Source organism: Sphaerodactylus townsendi, linkage group LG08, assembly GCF_021028975.2.
Source record: "Sphaerodactylus townsendi isolate TG3544 linkage group LG08, MPM_Stown_v2.3, whole genome shotgun sequence".
Taxonomy (NCBI): Eukaryota; Metazoa; Chordata; class Lepidosauria; order Squamata; family Sphaerodactylidae; genus Sphaerodactylus; species Sphaerodactylus townsendi.
This window is the reverse complement of record NC_059432.1, coordinates 109,862,101-109,887,548: the sequence shown is the minus strand read 5'-3', so window position 1 is coordinate 109,887,548 and position 25,448 is coordinate 109,862,101. Positions and strand designations below refer to the sequence as shown.

General features: G+C 48.9%; 1 protein-coding gene across 1 annotated transcript in view; it reads left to right on the top strand.

The window, feature by feature from the left end:
• The window catches only part of LOC125438529 (segment polarity protein dishevelled homolog DVL-3-like), a 55,406-nt gene extending 34,721 nt beyond the window's left edge, over window positions 1-20,685 (top strand). Inside the window, 7 exon segments of the mRNA XM_048506961.1 lie at window positions 7,935-8,056; window positions 9,336-9,442; window positions 12,645-12,944; window positions 16,543-16,610; window positions 16,613-16,760; window positions 18,442-18,837; window positions 19,285-20,685. Coding sequence (XP_048362918.1) covers window positions 7,935-8,056; window positions 9,336-9,442; window positions 12,645-12,944; window positions 16,543-16,610; window positions 16,613-16,760; window positions 18,442-18,837; window positions 19,285-19,316 — 1,173 coding nt within the window. The 3' untranslated portion in view covers window positions 19,317-20,685.
• Window positions 20,686-25,448: the final 4,763 nt, after the last annotated feature.

The window sequence follows — 25,448 nt, the reverse complement described above, 5'->3', positions numbered from 1 at the left end:
TGAAATTACTCAACTAACAAGCCCGGGTTGACTGACCCTGAATGTATTGATGCGTGCAGTCCCTGTTGTGACTGAGTGGCCCTTTCTGCATAAATACCCTAAAACATTTCGAACAGGTTTTCAATCCCCTCCCCCCTTTACAATGATGTATGTCTGCACGCAAAATTATTCTGTGTCAACAACATCTCTCGAGACAGAGTTGAAACCACTTTGCACTGCTACTTAAATCGTGTGTCTGTGTGTACATGCACGCCCGCATAACAGTTCACTAATGTTGCAGTGTTGTGGGTTGCAGTGTGGTTGCAGTGTGCTTTCCATTGGAGTTTGCAGGTAAAAGGAGATTTCTGGATAGTTGCCGGCAAACTGCAAGAATGTCGTTGCGTAGCAAGTGGAATTCTGAAAGCTGAACAGAGACCAGTTGCCCTGAAGCAGGGGTCTGCAACCTGTGGCTCTCCAGATTTTCATGGACTACAATTCCCAAAAATATAATCCCCAGAGGGAAGCTTTAGTACTACCGATAATGGGAAATGTGCCCCCCAAAATATCAATCCCAAAATTGTTAAACAGTAATAATCCTTCTATACTTGGGAGAATAGCCAATTATTTGCTGCAAGTCATGTCCTTAAGAGGTATGTAAAATAGGCAAGTACAAAACTATTTAAATGTGAAATACTCCATACCTCTGATACTCCTGGGGTATTTTAGAAGGTGTTTATAAGGAGCTCACTGTTATTTATTGCATTTTATGGAAATTTAATTAATTTATAGTATTAATTAGTATATACAATTTATAGATCTTGGGGAAGGCTATACCTTTTTAGTAAATAGGCTATGAATAACGAATATCTTAATCCTGTCTTTTAAGTGTAGTTTTACTATACCTGTTCACAATCCCATGTACAATGGAATGGACAAAATTTTTTAATCTACGTTATTTTTATAAATGAAGTGTGATTTTAGAATGTAAAACTACTCATAGACGCCATGTACAACTCTTTTAAATTCAGTGATGGTCTATACTCACGCTTTTGTATCTTATGCCAATAAAGGTCTATTGTATTGTATTGTATTGTATAATTCCCATCAGCCCCTGCCAGCATGGCCAATTGGCAGGTTGCAGACCCCTGCCCTGGAGGAAAAAAACTGCTTTGGAAAATGAACTCCATGGCATTGTACCCCACTGAGCCACCTCTCGCTGGAGGGGCCATGGCTCAATGGTAGAGCATTTGCTTGGCATGCAGAAGGGGCCAAGTTCAATCCCCAGCACCTCCAGTTAAAAATGACCAGGCAGTAGATGATGTGAAAGTCCTCCTCCTGAGGCCCTGGAGAGCAGCTGCCAGTTGGTGCAGAGAATAATGACCTTGGTGAACCAATGGGTTAAGGAGAGCCATAATGCTCGCCAGGTTTAATGTTATGCCTTCTGCCCTGTTACATGGCAGATTTAATAAGCAAGAAAAGGCTAAAAGATTGTGCCCCTGTAACGATGGCTCAGTTGAATCTCTGGCCCACCAATTACTACACTGTCTCAGATTCAAGGAAATCAGATCCAAGTATGTGAATCTTACTCCTTTACATTTACCCCATCTCCCCGATTTAATTAGATTACACTACCTGTTGGACAATCCTGATCCTTCTCTCTGTATGATGGTGGCAGGCTTTCTCCTGGAAATTACCAAACGCCAGTAGATTTCCTTCGACCTAACATTTATTTCCTGTATTGTATATGCTTTTTAATCCGTTTTTTTAAATTATTGTTGTACTAAGAACATAAGAACATAAGAACAAGCCAGCTGGATCAGACCAGAGTCCATCTAGTCCAGCTTTCTGCTACTCGCAGTGGCCCACCAGGTGCCTTTGGGAGCTCACGCGCAGGATGTGAAAGCAATGGCCTTCTGCTGCTGTTGCTCCCAAGCACCTGGACTGTTAAGGCATTTGCAATCTCAGATCAAGGAGGATCAAGATTGGTAGCCATAAATCGACTTCTCCTCCATACATCTGTCCAAGCCCCTTTTAAAGCTATCCAGGTTAGTGGCCATCACCACCTCCTGTGGCAGCATATTCCAAACACCAATCACACGTTGCGTGAAGAAGTGTTTCCTTTGATTAGTCCTAATTCTTCCCCCCAGCATTTTCAATGAATGCCCCCTGGTTCTAGTATTGTGAGAAAGAGAGAAAAATTTCTCTCTGTCAACATTTTCTACCCCATGCATAATTTTATAGACTTCAATCATATCCCCCCTCAGACGTCTCCTCTCCAAGCTAAAGAGTCCCAAACGCTGCAGCCTCTCCTCATAAGGAAGGTGCTCCAGTCCCTCAATCATCCTTGTTGCCCTTCTCTGCACTTTTTCTATCTCTTCAATATCCTTTTTGAGATGTGGCGACCAGAACTGAACACAGTACTCCAAGTGCGGTCGCACCACGGCTTTATATAAGGGCATGACAATCTTTGCAGTTTTATTCTCAATTCCTTTCCTAATTATCCCCAACATAGAGTTTGCCTTTTTCACAGCTGCCATGCATTGAGTTGACATTCCCATGGAACTATCAACTAAGACGCCCAAATCCCTTTCCTGGTCTGTGACTGATAGCACTGACCCCTGTAGCGTGTATGTGAAGTTTGGATTTTTTGCCCCTATGTGCATCACTTTGCATTTTGCTACATTGAACTGCATTTGCCATTTCTTAGCCCACTCACCTAATTTATCAAGGTCCGCTTGGAGCTCTTCGCAATCCTTTGCGGTTCTCACCACACTATATAATTTGGTATCATCTGCAAACTTGGCCACCACGCTACCCACCCCTACTTCCAGGTCATTTATGAATAGGTTAAAGAGCACTGGTCCCAAAACGGATCCTTGGGGGACACCACTCCTTACATCTCTCCATTGTGAGAATTTCCCATTTACACCCACTCTTTGCTTCCTGTTTCTACTGTTGTCTATAAGCATTAACATATGAAACACGTCACCCACTAGGCTCAATTTAGGTTTGATATTTCTTATATATATAATAAGGAACAATGCTCATCACATACAATAATATAATTCACTGTTGTATCATCACATGAATTATTTTTCTCTTTTTCCATTCAACAGTCTAAACTTAAACATTTTGAAAATGTTTAAGTTTAGACTGTTGAATGGAAAAAGAGAAAAATAATTCATGTGATGATACAACAGTGAATTATATTATTGTATGTGATGAGCATTGTTCCTTATTATATATATAAGAAATATCAAACCTAAATTGAGCCTAGTGGGTGACGTGTTTCATATGTTAATGCTTATTCAGACGTTACCTACATATTTGTTACCTGTACTGTTGTCTATGCCAATAAAGGCTTGCTATAGAACCAATGGGTTGATTCAATAAAATGCGGCTTCGTGTGTTCAAAGACGGATCCAGATAGAATCATAAAGTTGGAAGAGACCCCAGGGGCCATCCAGTCCAACTCCTTGCAATGCAGGAACACGCAGTCAAAGCACTCCTGCCAGATGGCCATCCAGCCTCTCTTTAAAGATGTTTATTAAACATATTGAGATTTTAATAAATTTTTCTCAGTCACATAAAGCTGAGGTTTCTAGGCACAACCTCCTTCTTCCGTTAAGTACAGAATCCTGGAAGGCCTGCCTATGACCTTCCTCTTTCGAGCAGGGCGGCTGGATTCTTGGAGCGAGGAGAAATCTGTTCCTTTGTCCACCAGTCCCTGTTGCCTCCAGCTCTGATTATCCCCTGCGACTTTGCATATTGCTGGTCGTTCCGCAGCCAGACGGCGAGGAGCTATTTTGAGAGGCTGGGGGTGGCAGGAGAGAGTTGCGTCAGAGTCTGGCCAGTCGGCTCAAGGCGCGTGGGATTAACAGGGCTGTTAACTCTGTGTGTATGTGTGTTTGTGTGTAGGAAATTCTCTCTCTCTGTGTGCGTAGGAAATTCTGGCTTTGGGCATGCTGGTGGAGAGTGGACAGATTCTCCAGGAGGGGGTTTCGGCCAGTTGTTCTGGGGAAAATGGAGCCCCCCCCCCTCCAAAAAAAGCTGCAACTTTGCCTCTAAGGACATTGCACAAAGAAGCCTTTCTCTCTTTAAGGCATAGTTTCCGACAGTGGCTTGCTGCTGGTATTCATGGGGGTGTTGTGGGGGGGAGGGATTGCTCTGACTCAGTGGTGCAGCAGCTGCGTGGCGTGCAGAAGGACCCCTGTTTCAGCCCCAACATTTCCAGTGGAAAAAAAATCAGGCGGTAGGTGATGATAAAAACCTTTCTGCCTGTATTTATTTATTTATTTATTTATTTATTTATTTATTTATTTATTTATTTATTTATTTATATTTATTTCTTAGGCTTTTATACCGCCCCATCCCCGAAGGGCTCCGGGCGGTGTACAACATATGGAAATAACAATATAAGGCAATTAAAACATTTAAAAGCAGCAATAAAACCGTAAAAATTAATTCTAATAATTATACAATAGATCTCAGTAAAATGAAAATATGAGTGGCGTCCAGCATTCTAGTTTTAAAATTCCCTCCCCCCAAAAGGGAGGAATGGTGAGTCTCATCTGATGACAAATGGCCCAGATGTCAAGGGCCAAAGGAGGGGGGGCACCATCAGCAGCCGGTTCCTCCAAAGGCCCGGCGGAACAGCTCCGTCTTGCAGGCCCTGCGGAACTCGCCAAGGTCCCGCAGGGCCCGGACAGCTGAGGGGAGAGCGTTCCACCACGCTGGGGCCAGAGCCGTAAAGGCCCTGGCCCGTGTGGAGGTCAGCCGCATCGCCGAGGGGCCAGGGACCACTAGTAGATTGGCCTCAACTGATCAAAGAGGCTGTACAGGGACATATGGCGTGATGCGGTCTCGAAGATATGATGTTCCCAGGCCACGTAAGGCCTGTAGACCCTGGAGAGGTTCTGCTGGTTTGACCGTGAGAGGCTGACAGTCTGTCTCCATGTCAGGCAGAGCCACGTGTTCATGTGTCAGTGGTAATTCACTGCCTTTGTAAGAACTCCTTGGAGGGGAGCAGGTGGCTGCGCCGGCAGGAATGAGAGGGAAACAGCTGGACATGCTTATTCCCAGGGAGCCGCACCTCTAGGATTAACTCTTGTTTGCTTCCTGGACTTCTTTCGTCACCTCTCACCCCCTTCAAGTCTGTTGTTGGTCTTGGTGGGGGTGACTGTATTTTTTTAAAATCAAGTGCCGGCAGCTGATTTTTGGTTCTGCTCTCATTCAAGATCTGCAATCGTGCAAACATGACCTGTACCTGAATTTTAAAGTCCAAGGGCTGAGTATTAAAAACCCAATAACAATAAACTCAAAACAACATTTATTAGAAATCTAAACCAAAGTCTTGTAACTAATAAAATGCAACCATTCACAAGGCTGAATTGACCTCCTTTCCTCTTTTCTTTGAAAAATATTTTTGTTAGCATGTTAAAGCGCAGATAGAAGAAGAAGAGTTTGGATTTATATCCCACCTTTCTCTCCTGTAAGGAGACTTAAGGTGGCCTACAAGCTCCTTTCCCTTCCTCTCCCCACAACAGATACCTCGTGAGTTAGGTAGGGCTGAGAGAGTTCCGAGAGAACTGTGACCAGCCCGAGGTCATCCAGCAGGAATGTAGGAGTGCGGAAACACATCTGGTTCACCAGATAAGCCTCTGCCACTCAGGTGGAGGAGTGGGGAATCAAACTTTGTTCTCCAGATTAGAATCCACCTGCTCTTAACCACTACACCACTCTGGTGAGCACCAAGTAACACTTGCTTGTTAATGACTGCTTGTTATTAGTTACAAGATTTTGGTTAGATTTCCAAAAATTGTTTTTTCAGTTTATTATTATTGGTTTTTAAATAAATTGACTTTAAAATTCAGGTACAGTTATGTTTGTATTATTATAACCTCCCACGTTACATATTCGTTTGTCTGATTTGCCCCAGAGGAGGTAAACCTGTGTCTCCTCTGCTGTATCGCCTCAAGTGGGAAGGAGAGCTCATACGGTTCCATTCTGTCCCACTATCAAAGGAGCGCATCTGGTGGGCATACAAGACGGGGCCTTTTCTGTGACTGCCCCACAATTGTGGAATACCCTCCGCAGAGAGATCGCCCCCCTCGCTTTCAATTTTCAGGAGGCAGTTGAAGACAGTTTTAGTTAGGGCTGCATTTGACTACCGGTAATTAAATTTTTATTGATTGGAAGTCCTAATTGGAGATTTTAAGTTGTGCTATTTCATGGTTTTTTTTTTTTTTTTAAAAAGATAATTGCTTTATATACACTGAAAGCTGCCTTCATTTCTGCAAGGTAGAAAGGTGCTAACGAATGCTTAAATAAGTACGTAATTCTGCTCCATATACAAAGTCCAGCCCACACAGGAAAAATAGGTGACAAACCAGTGTTAGCTTGCCCTGTTCCTTAAAGTGCTGATTTTCTGTGTACTGGGAAGGGACCACATCTCCCCATATTGCCCTACTAGGGCCCTCTGTTCTACGGAGGAGGGCCTGCTGGAAATCCCTGGCCCAAAACAGATCCGGCTGGCTTCAACAAGGGCCAGGGCCTTTACAGCCCTGGCCCCTACCTGGTGGAACAGGCTCCCTAAGGAGACCAGGGCCCTGCAGGATCTGCAAAGCTTCTGCAGGACCTGTAAAATGGACCTGTTCCACCAGGCTTTTGGCCAGCCGGGGTGATCATCGGACCCTCATACCATCTTGGTCTCCCGTGGGCGGGAGTGGGGTTGGGACAAGTCACCATCGGTTAGCAGCAGTGGCGTAGTGGCTAAGAGCAGGTGCATTCTGATCTGGAGGAACCAGGTTTGATTCCCAGCTCTGCCGCTTGAGTTGTGGAGGCTTATCTGGGAATTCAGATTAGCCTGTACACTCCCATACACGCCAGCTGGGTGACCTTGGGCTAGTCACAGCTTTTCGGAGCTCTCTCAACCCCACCCACCTCACAGGGTGTTTGCTGTGAGGGGGGAAGGGCAAGGAGATTGTCAGCCCCTTTGAGTCTCCTGCAGGAGAGAAAGGGGGGATATAAATCCAAAACTCCTCTCTCTCTAAAAAAAACCTTGAATTGTGAATTTTAAATTATCAGGCTGATTTTATTGGTATTTATTGTCTTATGTGGATGTACACCGCCCTGAGCCCTCCGGGAGTAGGGCAGTCTGGAAATGGAATGAATGTATGAATGAATGAATGAATGAATGAATGAATAAATAAATAAATAAATAAATAACCACCTCCCCACTTGTAAGATTGATTGTTCCATGACACCAGCTGACGTCCATCTTAGGCAATGGCGTTTTTTTCAGGGGGGGGGGAGCGGCCCGCCTCCCCTCCCCTCCCATGATTCTGTGCTGGTAATTTTCCTTACCTTCTCCCGGCTTTGTCTTTTCTAAAACAACATGGTACGCTGCATGTGCCTTGTAGGACTTTCCCAAACGTTAGATTCTTTCCCTCTTGCACGAGTTTTGCCACTGTGGTTCTGGGCCGCTGGGGTTTGGAGGCCTGGCTCTCTCTCTCTCGAGCAGAAATCAAGAGGTCAGGAAGAATGTGCCTCACTTACGGGTTTTTTTAAAAGGAGCATGGGGAATGTTTTGCTTTGGCTCCCATGCGGAGGCAGACATTTTGGGGGCCGGGCAGGGCTGGTGGCGTGTAGCGACCAGTATCAAAATGTCCGAGTGGGCACTGCCTGCTACGCGAAGCAACCCTGCGGAGACTCGTGCTTATCACCTTGGTGACAACTGAGCCTCTCTCAGCAAGCGATCTGCTAAAAATGAGTGGGGAATGGGTGATGCTGTCTTCTCTCTTGGCCAGCTTGACTCCAGAGTACAGAAGCGGGAAGTGAGCTCCTTGTTCATTGTGGGCTTCCTAACCCGATCCGGCGTCACGGGTTGCAAAAACGTGTGCAGGCTTACGTGTCTAAAGTGGTTTCCTCTTCTTCCACGTCCTTTCTCCTTCCAGCTGGTGTCCGCTGAGGGGTCGCATTCAGACGCTGGATCAGTCTGTGCCGACAATCAGCCAGAGCTCCCGCCGTCCATTGAGCGCACTGGAGGCATCGGGGACTCGAGGCCTCCTTCTTTCCAGTAAGTTCCGGTGGAGGCATACCTTAGCATTAGAGAGATCTGAGCAGAAAGAATCCTTTTCAAGTGAAGAGGAACTGGGTCTTTGGCCAGCATCAGGGAAAACAGGTTTGGTTAGGAGAGTCCCAACCGCCCAAGTTCAACTGTGAAAACCACTTATTGTTATCAGCAACATCAAATGATATTTTAGGGGTCCATCCAGCAGCAACCTCTTATGGGCCTCTCTCTTGGTGTTTGGGCGCCGGGGAAAACCGGGATATCCATATTTTAATAAATATGTTTTAGAGGTACATAGTCCCAGCATTCCCTGCTTTTCAGCTTAAAGAGTTGTTAGTTATCAGGGCCAAGAAAGATCTCCACCTTAGAACTTGGGGGAGCTGCTGCCAATCAGAGAAGGTAATCTGGGCTGGTAGCCACTTGACTTCCTGTGACTGACAAATGTGACTGCCACTTAATAAAACCTCCAGAAGAATAAAGGAAATGGGTGGCCGCCACTGGGAATTTTATTGCTTCAGGGGAAAATCACAGTATTAGGAAAGAACTGTAGGGTTGTGTGATGTCTGAAGAAAAGCAGACAGTTCTTCTGTGTGGAGACTTCTAGGGAACAGTGAATGTGGCAAAGGAATGGTTGGGCTTCTACAGGTGAGTGTAGAACACAGCTGGAAGTGAACGATGTTTGCGGATGTAGCCGGAGTCCCTTTCTTCGGCAGTTTCTGAGCTCTAACATAACTCCTGGCTTTGGTCTCTGGCAAGTTCTCGCGTGCAGAAGTATCAAGTGGTATAGCCAGGTCTGCCAAGCCGCTAGGCGGGGTGAGGGAGCCTCGCCTCCAGACCTTGTTGAAAAACAAAAACAAAAATGCAGCCATGTGTTCTTGCTAGACATTCTTAAAGGAAGTGGTAAAGGGCAGCTCTAGGAATTGCCAAACCTTTATGGTTTTACCATAGAGTTTCCAATGATTCCCGGAACTACCCTTTGCAGGTTCATTTGTTGGGGCTGTTTTTTATCGGAAGTGATGTGGCCCCACCCACAGTGCTCTTGCCCAGTTATAGCCTTGCCTGGATTTTATCACTTCTCTGTTTCATACATGGCAACAGCCAAATGTGTTCCCTGTCCTGCAGGATGAAGTGGCGCAGTCCAAAGATGGTTTCACATAACGGCCTTTTCTGCATGTTGGACTAAGGGGCGCATCTCCTGGGCTTAAACCCCTGGCTCTGACGAGTGAACATGGGGAAGTGTGTGGGCTCATGTGTTGTTTGCTGTTAACGTCTCCTCCCTTTGCAGCCCCAACACTGGAGGAAGTCGGGAAAACCTGGATAATGAGACGGAGACGGACTCGGTGGTGTTGCTGCAGAGGGAACGACCACGCAGGAAAGAGGGGCCCGAGCACGGTGAGTCTAGGACTGGACCGAAAATGGTGTCAGTTCCCTCTAGTCTGAATTGGGAGGTGCTTCCATATAGCCTGGGCATTAAAATGTGTGGGTATTTCAGGGAAAGAGGTGACAGGGCCCCTCTGCCTCAGGAAGTCCTTCTCGGTTGTCCTGACTATACTCTGTTGCACGGAAATAAGATAGTAGGGTTGTATGTTCCTCTGTCACAGAACAAAGCTTGCTGGACCTTCTTGGTTGTAGAATGCTCTGCCCGGGTCCTAGCGCCTATCTAGCCCTGCTCCCTATGTCGAGTTGAAAGTAAAAATATATTTTGGTACAGATGCTCGTGTATCAAAGTACCATGTTCAATAATGCCCCAAATAATGATTTTGACAAAGGCAGCATGTAAAAATGAACAATTATTCTCATTGTATTGTCGAAGGCTTTCACGGCCGGAATCACTGGGGTGCTGTGTGGTTTCCGGGCTGTATGGCCGTGTTCTAGTAGCATTCTCTCCTGACGTTTCGCCTGCATCTGTGGCTGGCATCTTCAGAGGATCTGATGCTTTCCATTCCTACCATCAGATCCTCTGAAGATGCCAGCCACAGATGCAGGCGAAATGTCAGGAGAGAATGGTGCTAGAACCCGGCCATACAGCCCAGAAACCACACAGCACCCCAATTATTCTCATATTCGCTCAAGACTATATTCTAATGCGGAAACATCCCGTTTTCTCAACTGGTTCACCCCAACTGAACCGAACTATCATCTTTCTGTGGAGCAGAGTATAGAACCCCTCATGTCATTTTAGGGAGGGGGTGTGGCAAAGCCTATGCTTGGCACATGGAAGTTCCCAGGTTCAATTCCTGGCACCTCCAGTTAAAACAGGCCAGGCGGGAGTTGATAGGAAAGATCTCAGGCTAAGAATCTGAAGAGCTTCTGCTAGCCTGAGTGGAAGAACTTCTGCGTGACATGTGAGCATGCTGAGGTCCCAGTTTCCACCCCTGGCATCTCCAGTGAAAGAGGAGGAGGAGGAAGAGGAGGAGTTTGGATTTATACCCCACCTTCCTCTCTGGTAAGGAGACTCAAGGTTGCTTACAAGCTCCATCCCCTTCCTCTCCCCACAACAGACACCTTGTGAGGTTGATGGGGCTGAGAGAGTTCCAAAAAAAACTGTGACAAGCCCAAGGTCATCCAGCAGGAATGTAGGAGTGTGGAAACACATCTGGTTCACCAGATAAGCCGCTGCCACTCATGTGGAGTGGGGAATGAAACCCAGTTCTCCAGATTAGAATCCACCTGCTCTTAACCACTACACAGCACTGGCTCTAGCCTAGGGGTCTGCAACCTGTGGCTCTCCAGATGTTCATGGACTACAAATCCCATCAGCCCCTGCCATGCTGGCAGGGGCTGATGGGAATTGTAGTCCATGAACATCTGGAGAGTCACAGGTTGTGACCAAGCAGTAGGTGATGTGAAAAGCCCTCTGCCAGAGACCCTGGAGAGCCGCTGCTGATCTGAGTAGAGAGTTCTGACTTTGATGGACCAAGGATCCAATTCAGTATAAGGCATATTCATGTGTTAAGAACATAAGAACATAAGAACTAGCCTGCTGGATCAGACCAGAGTCCATCTAGTCCAGCTCTCTGCTACTCGCAGTGGCCCACCAGGTGCCTTTGGGAGCTCACAGGCAGGAGGTGAAAGCAATGGCCTTCTGCTGCTGCTGCTCCTGAGCACCTGGTCTGCTAAGGCATTTGCAATCTGAGATCAAGGAGGATCAAGATTGGTAGCCAAGGATCTCTCTGGTAATCTTCTATAGTCTGCCTCAGAAAAAGATGTATAGTTCTATATTCCTCCACTACAAAACTTCTGTAGTGGTTAAGAGCAGGTGGACTTTAATCTGGAGAACCGGATTTGATTCCCTGCTCGTCCCTAGGATCAGCAGAGTCTCATCTGGTAAACAGGATTTGCTGCCGCACTCCTACATTACATCCCTGCTGGGTTATTTTGGGCTAGTCAGTTTTTTTCAGAACTCTCAGCTCCACCTCACACCACAAGGAGTCTGTTATGGGGAGAGGAAGGGAAAGGCATTTGTAAACTGCCTTGAGTCTCGTAACAGGAGAGAAAGGTGGGGTATAAATCCAAACTCCTCTTCTTCATTTTTGTTGTAGAGTGTTCACCTGGGTGCTGTTGCCTATCTTGCCTTCTTCCCCCTCCCCTGCCCCTCCCCCGTGATTGAAAGTAAAAATATATTTTGGCATTCAGTTTAATTATGCAGCATTGGCAGCCAGCTCAGTTACGCACCTTTGCTCCTAGCCAGCCTTCCCTGCGTAAAAATGAACGATTGTCGTATTTGTTCAGGACTATATTCTAATGCAGAAGCATACGATTTTCTTGACTGCTGCCCCTCAACTGTCCATACCACCCTGTTTCCCCGAATATAAGACATCCCCGGAAAATAAGACGTAGTAGAGGTTTTGCTAAAGTGTGAAATATAAGGCATCCCCCGAAAGTAAGATGTAGCAAAGTTTTTGTTTGGAAGCATGCCCGACGAACAGAACACAGAAAAATAAGACATCCCCTGAAAATAAGACATAGCGCATCTTTGGGAGCAAAAATTAATATAAGACACTGTCTTATTTTCGGGAACGCACGGTAACATTTTTTTTTCTGAGACAAAGTATATACCAGCTAGTCTCCTCCGTGCCCCCCCCCCCCCCGACTCTCTCCTTCCATGTGGTGTAGGAGGTTAAGAGCTCGTGTCTAATCTGGAGCAGCAGTGGCGTAGGAGGTTAAGAGCTCGTGTATCTAATCTGGAGGAACCGGGTTTGATTCCCTGCTCTGCAGCTTGAGCTGTGGTGGCCAATTGGCCATGCTGGCAGGGGCTGATGGGAATTGTAGTCCATAACATCTGGAGTGCCAAAGATTCGCCACCACTGCTCTATCCCGTGCATAATTGTATAGACTTCAATCATATCCCCACTCAGACGTCTCCTCTCTAAACTGAAGAGTCCCAAATACTGCAGCCTCTCCTCATAAGGAAGGTACTTGTTGTGTCCAAGGCTGATTTCCTCAACTGATAAAGACACGGCAGAATTTTAGCTTTGGTGGCCTATGGACCTCTACCCTGTTGACTGCATGTTTCATTGAACAGGGGGACCAGCTTCCAAATATGCAGACCTGGGACCTTCTTGGCTAATTGTGTGAATGGCGTTGCTTGACTTTAACTTGTACTCAGCCAGTAAAGGAAGGCTTGGTCCGCCTCTGCTCCCTCTGGGTTACCATCCTCTGTTTCCAGAACCTTCCCCCTCTTCGTTCTTGCCTTTCTTACGTCTTCACGGCTCTCTCTCGACAGGCTCAGACGTGGTCGACTGGCTTTACCAGCACGTGGAAGGCTTCACAGACCGGCGAGAGTCCCGCAAATACGCCAGCAACCTGCTGAAAGCCGGCTACATCCGGCACACAGTCAACAAGATCACTTTCTCGGAGCAGTGCTACTACATCTTCGGTGACCTCTGCGGCAGTACGGACCCGTTTTGACTCTTGGAGGGGTGGGAGACGGGAAGGGCTCCCGGGGTCCGTGTAGACTTGTGTCAGGCAGTTCTCTGAATGGGCAAAAACGGGAAGAAGTGTAAAGCAGGAACAAATGTGGCGTCCCTTTTGCTTGCGCACCTGGCAGGCAGGCAGGCAGGCGTGCACTGCAGTGGTGGGGAAACTCTGCTAAGCAGGTATTCTTACAGCAGGGAAAGTTTTCCACCCTCTCTCCTTTCCACCTGGCCTGTTCTAAGTTTTTGTTAATTTTGATAGGCAAGGGATAAGAACTTTTATATTGGGAGCAGCAGTGGCATAGTGGCTAAGAGCAGTGGCTAAGAGCAGGTGCACTCTGATCTGGAGGAACCGGGTTTGATTCCCAGCTCTGCCACTTGAGTTGTGGAGGCTTATCTGGGGAATTCAGATTAGCCTGTACACTCCCACACACGCCAGCTGGGTGACCTTGGGCTAGTCACAGCTCTACGGAGCTCTCTCAGCCCCACTCACGTCACAGGGTGTTTGTTGTGAGGGGGAAAGGGCAAGGAGATTGTAAGCCCCTTTGAGTCTCCTACAAGAGTGAAAGGGGGATATAAATCCAACCCCTCCTCCTCCTCCTCCTCCTCCTCCTCTTCTTCTTCTTCTTCTTCTTCTTCTTCTTCTTCTTCTTCTTCTTCTTCTTCTTCTTCTTCTTCTTCTTCTTCTTCTTCTTCTTCTTCTTCTTCTTCTTCTTCTTCTTCTTCTTCTATTGATCATTCTGTTGAAAACATTTCTTCCTTGACACTGATGACCCAGGCTAGCCCAGCCTCATCAGATCTTGGAAGCTAAGCAGGGTCAGCCCTGGTTTGTGCTTGGATGGAGACCACCAGTGATGCCTTTGGTTGCTACACAGGTTACAAATGAAGTCAGAAGATAAATAAGCATAAGCATTTTATTGTCATTGTGCACGCACAATGAAATTTACAGCAGCATTCCTCGATGCACACCATTTCAGACTCATACCCCATCCTCACTTTCCCCTTCCTCCACCCATCCCTACACAGCCCCAAACACATCAACACGAAGCCGCGGAGTTCAGCATAGCCACAGCTCTAGAGTAGAAGCTGTCTCTAAGCCTCTTTGTCCTAGTTTTTATAGACCTGTATCATCTGCCGGATGGTAACAGTTCAAAAAGAGAGTGTGCTGGATGAGACGGGTCTCTCCAAGTATTTTGGGCTTTCTTTAGGCTTCGGGAATTATAGAGTTCTTCCAAGGAGGGGAGAGGGCAGCCGATAATCCTCTGTGCAGGAGTGATCACCCTTTGGAGCGCCTTCCTATCTGCCACTGTGCAACTGGAGAACCATAAAGAGTGCAGTAGGTGAAGACACTCTCTATAGCACAGCGGTAAAAGAACACCGGGAGTTTTCCATCCAGTTGTTGTTTCCTTAAAAGTCTCAGATAGTACAGTCTTTGCTGGGCCTTCTTAACCACTGTAGCAGTCTGTATGCCCCAGGTAATAATAATGTTAGCAATGATATAGCACAGGGGTGGGCAATTATTTTTTCCATGGGACCGCATAAGAAACAGAAAATATTGTGGAGGGCCGGGCCAGGTAGCAGGGGGCCAGGCGCTGCTGAAAGCCCCAAGAGAAGCCGGGCAGCCAAGGCAACTGCTTCTGCGGGCTTTCAAGTGGGCTGGGCCATCCCCCAGCACGGCAGGGGGGCCAGTCAGGGTCATCCAGCGTATAATACCCAGGTCTGATATAGCAGGCTTGGCCTCTGGTCCATGTGGGTCAGTGCATCCTACCTGAAAAAGGAAATAGTAACATGTCTTACTGACCTGACTAGTCCAAGCTGACCCTATCTCAGCTCTCAGAAGCTAAGCAAAGACAGCCCCAGTTAGTACTTGGGTGGGAGATCATCCAGAAAGGCCAAGGATCCTACACAGAAGTGGGCAACCTCTGAACGTCTCTTAGCTTAAAAAAACTTACGCGGTTGCCCTAAGCCCTTTGCAACTTGATGGCACTGTTTGCTTCCACTTGATATTGTTGAGCTGGAACGGGTCCAGAGGAGGGCGACCAAAATGGTCAAAGGTCTGGAATCCATGCCATACGAGGAGAGACTTAGAGAGCTGGGGATGTTTAGTTTGGTGAAGAGAAGGTTAAGAGGTGACATGATAGCCCTGTTTAGATATTTGAAAGGATGTCGTGTTGGTGAGGGAGCAAGCTTGTTTTCTGCTGCTCCAGAGACTAGGACCAGGAGTCATGGGTTCAAGGTGAAGAGGGTTTATGCTTGTACTTTATTTACTACTTTGGTTGTCCATTTGTCTCACTGATCTCAAGACAGATTGGCCATAGAACTCTTGAACATGTGTAGGTAGTAGACAGGGGGAAACGTTGGGAGGTCTCATTTTAGTAGCTCACAAACTGAACATGAGTCAGCAGTGTGATGCAGCAGCCAAGAAAGCCAATGCAATTCTGGGCTTCATCAGTAGGAGTATAGTCTCTAGACTGAGGGATGTAATGGTACCACTCTATTCTGCATTGGTCAGACCTCACTTGGAATACTGTGTACAGTTCTGGGCACCACAATTCAAGAAGGATATTGATTAGCTGAAATGGGTCCAGAGGAGGGCGATCAAAATAGTAAAAACTCTGGAATCCATGTCCTATGAGGGGAGACTTAGGAAGCTGGGGATGTTTAGTCTGGAAAAGGCAAGGTTAAGGGGTGACATGATAGCCATGTTTAGATATTTGAAAGGATGTCGTATTGGTGAGGGAGCAAGCTGGTTTTCTGCTGCGCCAGAGACTAGGACCAGGAGTCATGGGTTCAAGATGAAGGAAAAGAGATTCCGCCTAAATATCAGTAAAAATCTCCTGACAGTAAGGTCTGTTCGACAGTGGAATGCACTACTTCATAGAGTGGTGGAGTCTCCTTCCTTGGGGTTTTTTAAAGAGAGGCTGGATCGCCATCTGTCAGGAGTGCTTTGATTGTGTGTGCTTGCATTGCAGGGGGTTGGACTGGATGGCCCCTGGGGTCTCTTCCAATGCTATGATTGTATGAAAAACACTTTTACCTCACCTTTCTACCCTCTTAGGGTCCCCACGGTGGGGAACAATTAAAAACGTTAAAAACAAACTTCTGAAAACATAATACAAAAACAATTAAAAACAACAGTTAAACGAAACGTAGACACAGTTAAAACACAGAGAAGAAGAAGAGTTTGGATTTATATCCCCCCTTTCTCTCCTGCAGGAGACTCAAAGTGGCTTACAATCTCCTTGCCCTTCCCCCCTCACAACAAACACCCTGTGAGGTAGGTAGGGCTGAGAGAGCTCCAAGAAGCTGTGACTAGCTCAAGGTCACCCAGCTGGCGTGTGTGGGAGTGTACAGGCTAATCTGAATTCCCCAGATAAACCTCCACAGCTCAGGCAGCAGAGCTGGGAATCAAACCCGGTTTCTCCAGATTAGATACACGAGCTCTTAACCTCCTACGCCACTGCTGCTCGGAATTAGGCCGGAATTAGGATCAATGTGGATTAAGGCAGCCTTCTTTACCTGCAGAACTGCCTCTGGTCGTGGCTTAACTTCTTCCTTTTCTGCATCCCCTTTTAGACATGGCCAACCTGTCTTTGCACGACCACGACGGATCCAGCGGCGCCTCGGACCAGGACATCGCTATGGTCAAGTAATACCCCACCCGGGAGCCGCCCCTTGGCCCATGGTCTTCCCATATCAGTACCCACCACCTCATCCATACAACCCTCACCCAGGATTTCCTGATCCCGGCTACAGTTATGGAGGCGGAAGTGCGGGCAGCCAGCATAGCGAAGGTAAGCGGGCAGTGGGGCAGGAACTTGGTCTGATTTTTAAAGAATTAGAGTTGGACACAGGCCCACCCCCGATACGGCGTAAAGATAACTAAGATGGGTCAAGAGGATTTTTAATTGATTATATCTTGAAGTTTATTGGCACTTTACATTAGTTAAAGTCGAAATCGCCAACGGTGATAGGATGTTAACGTTTGGATGCTATCTTTAACTTGTGGTTTGCTTTATTGCTTTATTGCTCTGTTTTAATTTGTTAGCTGCTCTGAGGAGGAAGAGCGGGGTATTGAGAAAATAAAAAGAAGGAAAAGTGTTGGCCATGCTGGAGGGCCCCTTGCCTAACACAATAAGAGAATAACACAGAATTCCTTGATACAACAGCCTTGAACTGGTCCCTTGTTCGCTTGCATTACCTTTGTTCAGATTTCTGGACCCAATCAACAAGCACATATTTCCACCTTCCTGCCCACCACAACTGGGGAAACAGGAGAGAAAGGCGGGGGGTGGGGGTGGTTGCTGGGCCTTCTGTGGCCTGGCACTGGCTGGGGTGGGGGCGGGAGGAGAGGAGTGGTCTGCTAGACCTTCTGTGACCCGGCGCTGGCTGTGGGGGGGTGTGTGAGGAGAAGGCAGAGAGGTCTTCTAGGCCTTCTGTGACCTGGCACTGCTAGGGGGGAAGGGGAAGGCAGGGGGTGGAGAGAGGGATTCTGAGGGCCCACGGAGCTTCTGTGGGCCAGGAAGAACTCGAATGTCCCAACAGCGACCCCTGCACCAATGGCAGAGCAGGACTCACTTCCTGAATCCTGCTCTCCGGGGGGGGGGGGTCGTCGTCGGGACATTTGATTTCTTAGCGTTTTATTGTTCAGGATTTAATCTTAGAGTTGGAAGAGACCTGCAACGTCATCCAGTCTACTCCCCTCTAACGCAGGAACCCACAAGCAGATATCCGATTGGTACTTAAAAGCCTCCAATGACAGATTTTTTTCGGGGTGCATTCCAGAATGTCCTCCTGAACTGGTCCCTTGTTCACTTGTATTACCTTTGTTCAGATTTCTGGACCCAATCTGTGGCGTAGGAGGTTAAGAGCTCGTGTATCTAATCTGGAGGAACCGGGTTTCATTCCCAGCTCTGCCACCTGAGCTGTGGAGGCTTATCTGGGGAATTCAGATTAGCCTGTACACTCCCACACACGCCAGCTGGGTGACCTTGGGCTAGTCACAGCTTCTCGGAGCTCTCTCAGCCCCACCCACCTCACAGGGTGTTTGTTGTGAGGGGGGAAGGGCAAGGAGATTGTCAGCCCCTTTGAGTCTCCTGCAGGAGAGAAAGGGGGGATATAAATCCAAACTCCTCCTCCTCCTCTTCTTCTTTCTTCTTCTTCTTCTTCTTCTTCTTCTTCTTCTTCTTCTTCTTCTTCTTCTTCTTCTTCTTCTTCTTTCTTCTTTTCTTCTTCTTCTTCTTCTTCTTCTCCTTCTCCTTCTTCTTCTTCTTTCTTCTTTTCTTCTTCTTCTTCTTCTTCTTCTCCTTCTCCTCCTCCTCCTCCTCCTCCTCCTCCTCCTCCTTCTCCTTCTCCTTCTTCTCCTTCTTCTCCTTCTCCTCCTCCTCCTCCTCCTCCTTCTTCTTCTTCTTCTTCTTCTTCTTCTTCTTCCTCCTCCTCCTCCTACTTGACCCTTGCTCTCTCTCCTCCATGCAGGAAGCCGGAGCAGCGGCTCAAACCGCAGCGGCAGCGAGAGAAGAAAGGAGCGAGAGCCCAAAGCCGGCGAGTCCAAATCCGGAGGCAGCGGCAGCGAGTCCGACCATACGAACCGCAGCAGCATGCGGCGGGAGCGGGCCGCCAGCGAGCGTTCGGTGCCGGCCAGCCAGCGCAGCCACCACTCCCTGGCCCACAGCATCCGCAGCCACCACAGCCAGCAGTCCTACGGGCCTCCCGGCCTCCCGCCTCTCTACAGCTCTCCCATGCTCCTGATGCCTCCGCCGCTGCCTTCTGCCATGGGACCACCCGGGGCCCCCCCTGGCCGAGACCTGGCCTCGGTGCCCCCTGAACTGACGGCCAGTAGACAGTCATTCCGAATGGCCATGGGGAACCCCAGTGAGTTCTTTGTGGATGTAATGTGAAATACCGGTCCCCTTACCCACCCACCCCCAACCTCGCCTGTCTGTCTGCTGCCCCGTCGGTTTGTCTCCTAGGAACAGCCTGGCCGCATTCTTCTCTGGGGACTTTTTAAAAAAATCTTGATAATTATGAGAAAGGGAAAAATAATAATAAACCGAACTAAACGTTTTGATTCTAATCCCTGCCTGCGATTGGACCCAGCGACCTCTCCTGACTCCCGCCGCCCCAAATACGAGTGCAGAGGCGAGCCACCTCATGCTTGCGCCCCGTTCCTGCCCGCCTAACTTTCTCTAACCTATTAATCCTGCACCTGCCTGTGACCTTTGCTCGCCTGTGACCTCCACACCCTCTCACTTCTCCAAGCCCTAAACACGTCCCCTCTTTCTTCTCGCCCCCTTTTTTGTGTCCTTTTCTGTCGAGCAGCCAAGAATTACGGGGTGTTTGACTTCCTTTGAGCCGGCTGCCCGTGGCGGGGAGAGCCGCAGCCTGCTCCGGTGGTGGTTCGGCTCCCCCCCTGCTCCTGACAGAGGAAGATGCGGAGCCCCGTGGGCGGGGACTTGGGCCCCGCGTGGGAGCTGAAGATGCCTTCTGTCCCTGCGGTCGGAGGATGGCCCCACTTTGTCCATAATCTCAGGAGGGCTGCGGGGCCAAGATCCGGCTTTGTCTGTCTTCGGTCTCATAAATGTAGCGACTCGGTGGCCACTGGGGTGAGGCCGGGGCGGGGGGGGGGGGGGGATGTGAGAATGTGCTCCTTCCGTGGCTGGCGGGAGCCTGATCTCCCCTTGTGATCTCAGCGGTGGCCTCTCTAGGAATGTTTGGGAAATTGCCTGGGCGGTTTCTGCTCCTCCTTCCTTCTCTGTTTCACACTCTAGACCGGGGGTGTCCAACTCTGGCGCTTCAGATGTTCCTGGACTACAATTCCCACCAGCCTCTGCTGGCTGGTGGGAATTGTAAATCATGAACCTCTGAAGCGCCAGAGTTGGGCTACCCCTGCTCTAGAATGAAGCCAAAAGTGAGTGAGTGCCAATTCCTGTGTGACTACCCAGGTTCTGGCTGCCATGCTTCTGAGCATACCAAAGGAACAGATGCAGTCCTGTTCTCTGGGACAAGGCTTCCTATTGGGCTACACAGCCACCAAGGAAAAACAACGCAACTTCCTTTCCCTGCAACGTCACTCGCAGTTAACCATCTTGCTGTGCTTCAGGGGCCTAGCAGGGCCCTTTTCACTGCCCCCAGACCCGTCTTTTCTTGCCATGCGAATGTCTATCTCTCGGCTTGCCCTGTGTTGCTCTTCCACTCTGACCTGTTTTGCTGTTTGTTTGAATAGAGTGGGCTACCCACACCTGTGCTTTCCTTGTTCCTCCCCCTTTTAAAAATAACCTTCCTTCGTTTTCATCCTTTCTCTTCTCTCAACTGCGTTAAAAGCACCTGGTGGGGGCCTTGCTAACTAAATTTGATAGGAAATATTTTGGGGGGGGGACGTTATAGGTACCATGTGTTCTTCTGACAAAACGGGGTCGCTTTTAGTTCAGAGCGATGCCAATAATAACCCCCCGGGTTAATCCTAAGGAAGCTTCTAAGCTCGCAGAGGCGTGAGGATCAGCTTGCAAGCGTGCTGGCTGTGCCCCAGATTTGCCGGGGTCAGAAGGTGAGGGTGTCATCACCCTGCGCCGCAGTTAGCAGACAGAGTCCATTAAATAAAACAGGGGTCCCCAAACTATGGCCCGGGGGCCAAATGTGGCCCCCTGAAGGCATTTATCCGGCCCGCCAGGCATGGCGGCGATGGCTCCATTCATGTGCAGTGGGGGCTCGAGGGAGAGGAGGAACCGGCCCCAACGGCTGTTGATTGCAGTTACATGATGGCACCCCCAAATCTCCATGAATTTTCTGACCCAGAGTTGGAAACCTTACACGTGGCAACTCCTGCTCCGCCCTTCCCTCTCGGCTACCCCATGTGTTTACGCTCTCAGGCTTTCTGTTCCGCCCCACTCCCATTGGCATCAGCCAGGCTGGTGAATCGCTCGCTGGCTGCTAGGGAGGAAAGAACCCAGGAAGATACCTGATCCTGGGTTAGATGGAATGCTTCATTGGGAAAGTTCTACTTTTTTTTTTTTACAGGGGAAGGTATTCCACAGCCTCCCCAACAATATTTGGAGCCCACCCTGTACTTGACATACTTTGGTCACTGTTCTAAAAATAGACCATGACAGAAAGGCTGAAAGGTGAAATCAAACATTTTACACTCATTTGTGCATAGGAATTTGTTCATAGTTTTTTTTAGTCCGGCCCTCCAACAGTCTGAGGGACAGTGAACTGGCCCCCTCTTTAAAAAGTTTGGGGACCCCTGAAATAAAAGAAGGGACGTTTGGCCTGTTGGCTTGATTTGCCCCCTCCCATCACTCGGGGTGACTCGCATGCTTGGTCCCGGATGCTTTCAAAACCCCGGTTTACGTTCACCCAGCTCTGCCCTTTCCGCTGGGTCTAGAAAACGTGCTTAGGCCAAACTGTCCCGCTTCAACCGTGTTGGTAACACTGAGGATTGGCAAAGGTGGCTGGCAAATTCTAGTGTTCCTTTTCCTGCTGCTTTCTTTTAAAGCACGCTCGTGCGATCCCGTGTCCCCTTCTGTTTTTGTGCCCGCAAGCCGAGCCCGAGAGAGCCGTTGTAAGGAGCCCCCCACTGCTTCTTTGCCTTGTGTTTGGGGATGCTTGTGACCTCGAGAGGTATGCTCAGGCTTATCCTGAAGGTGCCCTAGCTGGGCTGAAACCAGCTAATACTGAAACCAGTATGTCATAGAGCAGTGTTTCCCAACCTTTTCGACATCGTGGTACCCTTGACCTCGCTCTTCATATCTCAGGGTATCCCTGAGGTTCATTTGATTTTTTTTTGCATTTTTTAGGCTTTTTTCCGTTTTTGGCCTGTAGGTGGGGGGAGTGGCAAGCAGGGGGAGGGGAGGGAAAGCAGCACTGACAGCCACGTTGTTTGTTTGCCTAAATTAGACATGGATTGGGGGGATTTAAAGGGAGAGCTCCATTTAAATCTACCCCCCCAATCCACACCGAATTTAGGCAAATAAAACAATGCTGTTTTTCAGTGTTGTTTAAAGGGCGCCCATGAAGCTTCCAACCCCCCCTTCAAAATCCATTTGATTCTGGTGGGGGGGGGCAGGCAGTAGCATTGTCATGGTACCCCTGAGACGTGCTCATGGTACCCCAGGGTACCACGGAACCCTGGTTGAGAATCACTGTCATATAGAATGATTAGAGTCAGAAGGGGGTCATTCAGGCCCTCTAGTCCAAACCCCTGCTCCACGCAGGATCAGCCTAGAGAACATCCCAGACTAGTGTTTGTCCAGCCACTGCTTAAAGACTGCCAGAGAGCTATCAGCCAGAGGCATATGTAGGAAAAATGTAGCCAGGTGCAGAATCTGAGTTTTCCACACACACCCCGCCCCCGCTTTATGAGCGACCACCCTCCCCCACCACAACCAACCAACTTTTTTTGCACCAGGTCATCTCAAAATCACCATCACATTATGGACCTGGGGGGTAAGGAGGAGGAATGTAGGGGGCGATCCCCACCCCCCCGTGACTAAATGGCTGGAGCCCACGAACATTTGACCCCCTTTGTCCCCCTGGACAGTACGCCACTGCTGTCAGCTGTTGTCTTCTGTACCCACATCCACCTCAAGGCGGCGCTGAATAATTCTCAACAGAGCCCTCACTCCCCTTGCGACTGGGGTAGGGAAGGCTGTGACTCAGTGGTAGAACATCTGCTTGACATTCAGAAGGTGCCCCGGTTCAATCCCCCGCACTGTTTGTTCAAAGGATCAGGTTGTAACGTAGGGGATGTTGCAAGGGCTCCCGCTGAGACTCTGGAGAGCGGCTGCCAGTCAGAGAAGGCAAGGCTGGCCTTGATAGACCGATAGCGTCTTGAGTTTGGGGAAGGCGTTCACCTGAGGCACGTGCTCTTGAGACACGGAGCCTTCCCGCTGTTCCCCAGACTCTTCTCTGGTGGGGCTGGTGCTCATAAGAACATAAGAACAAGCCAGCTGGATCAGACCAGAGTCCATCTAGTCCAGCTATCTGCTACTCGCAGTGGCCCACCAGGTGCCTTTGGGAGCTCACGTGCAGGAGGTGAAAGCAATGGCCTTCTGCGGCTGCTGCTGCTCTTGAGCACCTGGTCTGCTAAGGCATTTGCAACCTCAGTTCAAGGAGGATCAAGATTGGGAGCCATAGATCGACTTCTCCTCCATAAATCTGTCCAAGCCCCTTTTAAAGCTATCCAGGTGAGTGGCCATCAAGCAGAAGGCCCCCACCTGAGTCCCTGGAGAGCTGCTGCTAGTTGAGTAGACTGTACTGACCTCGACGGTCTGATTCAGCATAAAGCAGCTTCACGCGCTGTTTGGGTGGCCTCATCTTTTTGCCCCCTTTTCTTTACCGATTGGAGGGGCAGCTTGTGATCGACAGCCCTTTGCTTCTTTGCTGGCAGAATTGGTTTCTCTTGGGACCTGATTTCTTGTAGGGTTAGGATACAGGCAAGGGCCCTGGAAATGGTGGGATATGGGGATTGTCCGGAGTCGATCTAGCTCAGTCTCACAGCACAGTCCTCTGCACATCAATTAAGAAGTGAGTCTCGCTGTATTCAGAGCAGCCTGCCACGCCCCTCTCCAGGTATGCATGCACAGGGCTGTAGCCAGCATAGTATAGTAGTTAAGAGCAGTGGACTCTAATCTGGAGAACCAGGTTTGGTTCCCCACTCCTCCACATGAGCTGTGGCGTAGGAGGTTAAGAGCTCATGTATCTAATCTGGAGGAATCGGGTTTGATTCCCAGCTCTGCTGCCTGAGCTGTGGAGGCTTATCTGGGGAATTCAGATTAGCCTGTACACTCCCACACACGCCAGCTGGGTGACCTTGGGCTAGTCACAGCTTCTCGGAGCTCTCTCAGCCCCACCTACCTCACAGGGTGTTTGTTGTGAAGGGGGAAGGGCAAGGAGATTGTAAGCCCCTTTGAGTCTCCTACAGGAGAGAAAGGGGGGATATAAATCCAAACTCTTCTTCTTCTTCTTATCTGATGAACTAGAATTCATTTTTCCGCTCCTCCACATGAAGCCTGCTGGGTGACCTTGGGCCAGTCCCAGTTCTCTCCAAGCACTCTCAGCCCTACCTCACGAGGTGCCTGTTGTGGAGCAGGGATGAGAAGGCGATCGTCGGCCGCTTTGAGACTCCTTGCAGGAGAGAAAAGCAGCATATAAAAACCAACTCTTCTTCTTCAACCTTCCTTTTCCATTTCTCACTCTCCCATTTGGCTGTGCTTTCCAAATCCCAGTGGGTGAAAATGACCGGAGGATAGGCAGCCTATGAAGCTGAGCCACCTATACATACTGCAGCTGCCCACCTTCCATTCCCCCACCCCCCGCCCTGTCTATCTCGAGTTCTTTGTACACCTTTCTTCTCCCTCCCTGATTTTCCTGTTAAGTTTTCTTCAGCCGCTGGTGCAGTCCTGCGCACATAACCAGAATGCAAAAGTTTCTTAAATCTTGATGAGGGCAGAGAGAACCAGCAACGTGCCCTTGAATCTGGCATGCAGAGCGGATTGCACAGCTGTTCGTGTTATGTGGCTCTTGTAAACTACACTGTACAAAGCTTTTCTCGCACAGGAGTGAAACACCACGTAGAGACTTCTGAGCTGAGACTTCCTGAGTCTCGTGCCATAACTCTACAGCAGCTCCTTCACCAGCAATAACAAGATTGTGGAAGAACTAAACAACGTGTTTAGCCTCCTCCTGGGACCCCCAGTGAGGGTCCAGCAGTGCCTGCTCATCGTTGTACAAAGTTTTTGTAGCAACTCTTAGACGGTACACACAGCACAACCAGATTTTTCCCTTCACCCTGGGACGTGCTGTCCCAGCCATTCTACAGCTGTTCTCCAGGTACATCGACTCACTGCTTTGGGTTCTCTTTGTATTTTTGTGGGTTTTGTTTTTTTCCAAGAATGTAGCGTACCTTTCCTCTCCGGCCCAGTCTAGTACCAGCTCACTCCTCTCTAATCCTGATTTATCAGTTCATCTGTGCTTCTGTCACGCAGCCTGCTGGCTTGAATGCGGCCTGAACTTTTAGAGACGGGTGCCTACCCGTTGGCCTGCCGCTTTCCTGCTTTCTCTCGAGCCTTTCTTTCAAACGCTGCGTTGCCTGTCTCTCCTCCCGGTCCTTTTTTCCACCCTCCGGCTGGTACCTCCCCTCCAATCTTGTTGGCTTCTCTCCTCTCCCCTACTGCGTGGCTATCTTTTCTTGTCATACGTTTCCGCCCTTTCCTCGTCCCTCCCTTGGGTTTTATATAAATTGAATTTATCCAATTTGTTTTTATTTATAAAAATAGTTTTATTGGCCTCCATGTTGTCTGCGTCTGGCTTCATTTTCCTTGTCGTCTGAAAGACCTGACCTCCCTACCCCGGGCTTCTAGGGCTAAAAATGGGCATTGGTTGGGAGCAGCAGTGGCGTAGGAGGTTAAGAGCTCGTGTATCTAATCTGGAGGAATCGGGTTTGATTCCCCGCTCTGCCTCCTGAGCTGTGGAGGCTTATCTGGGGG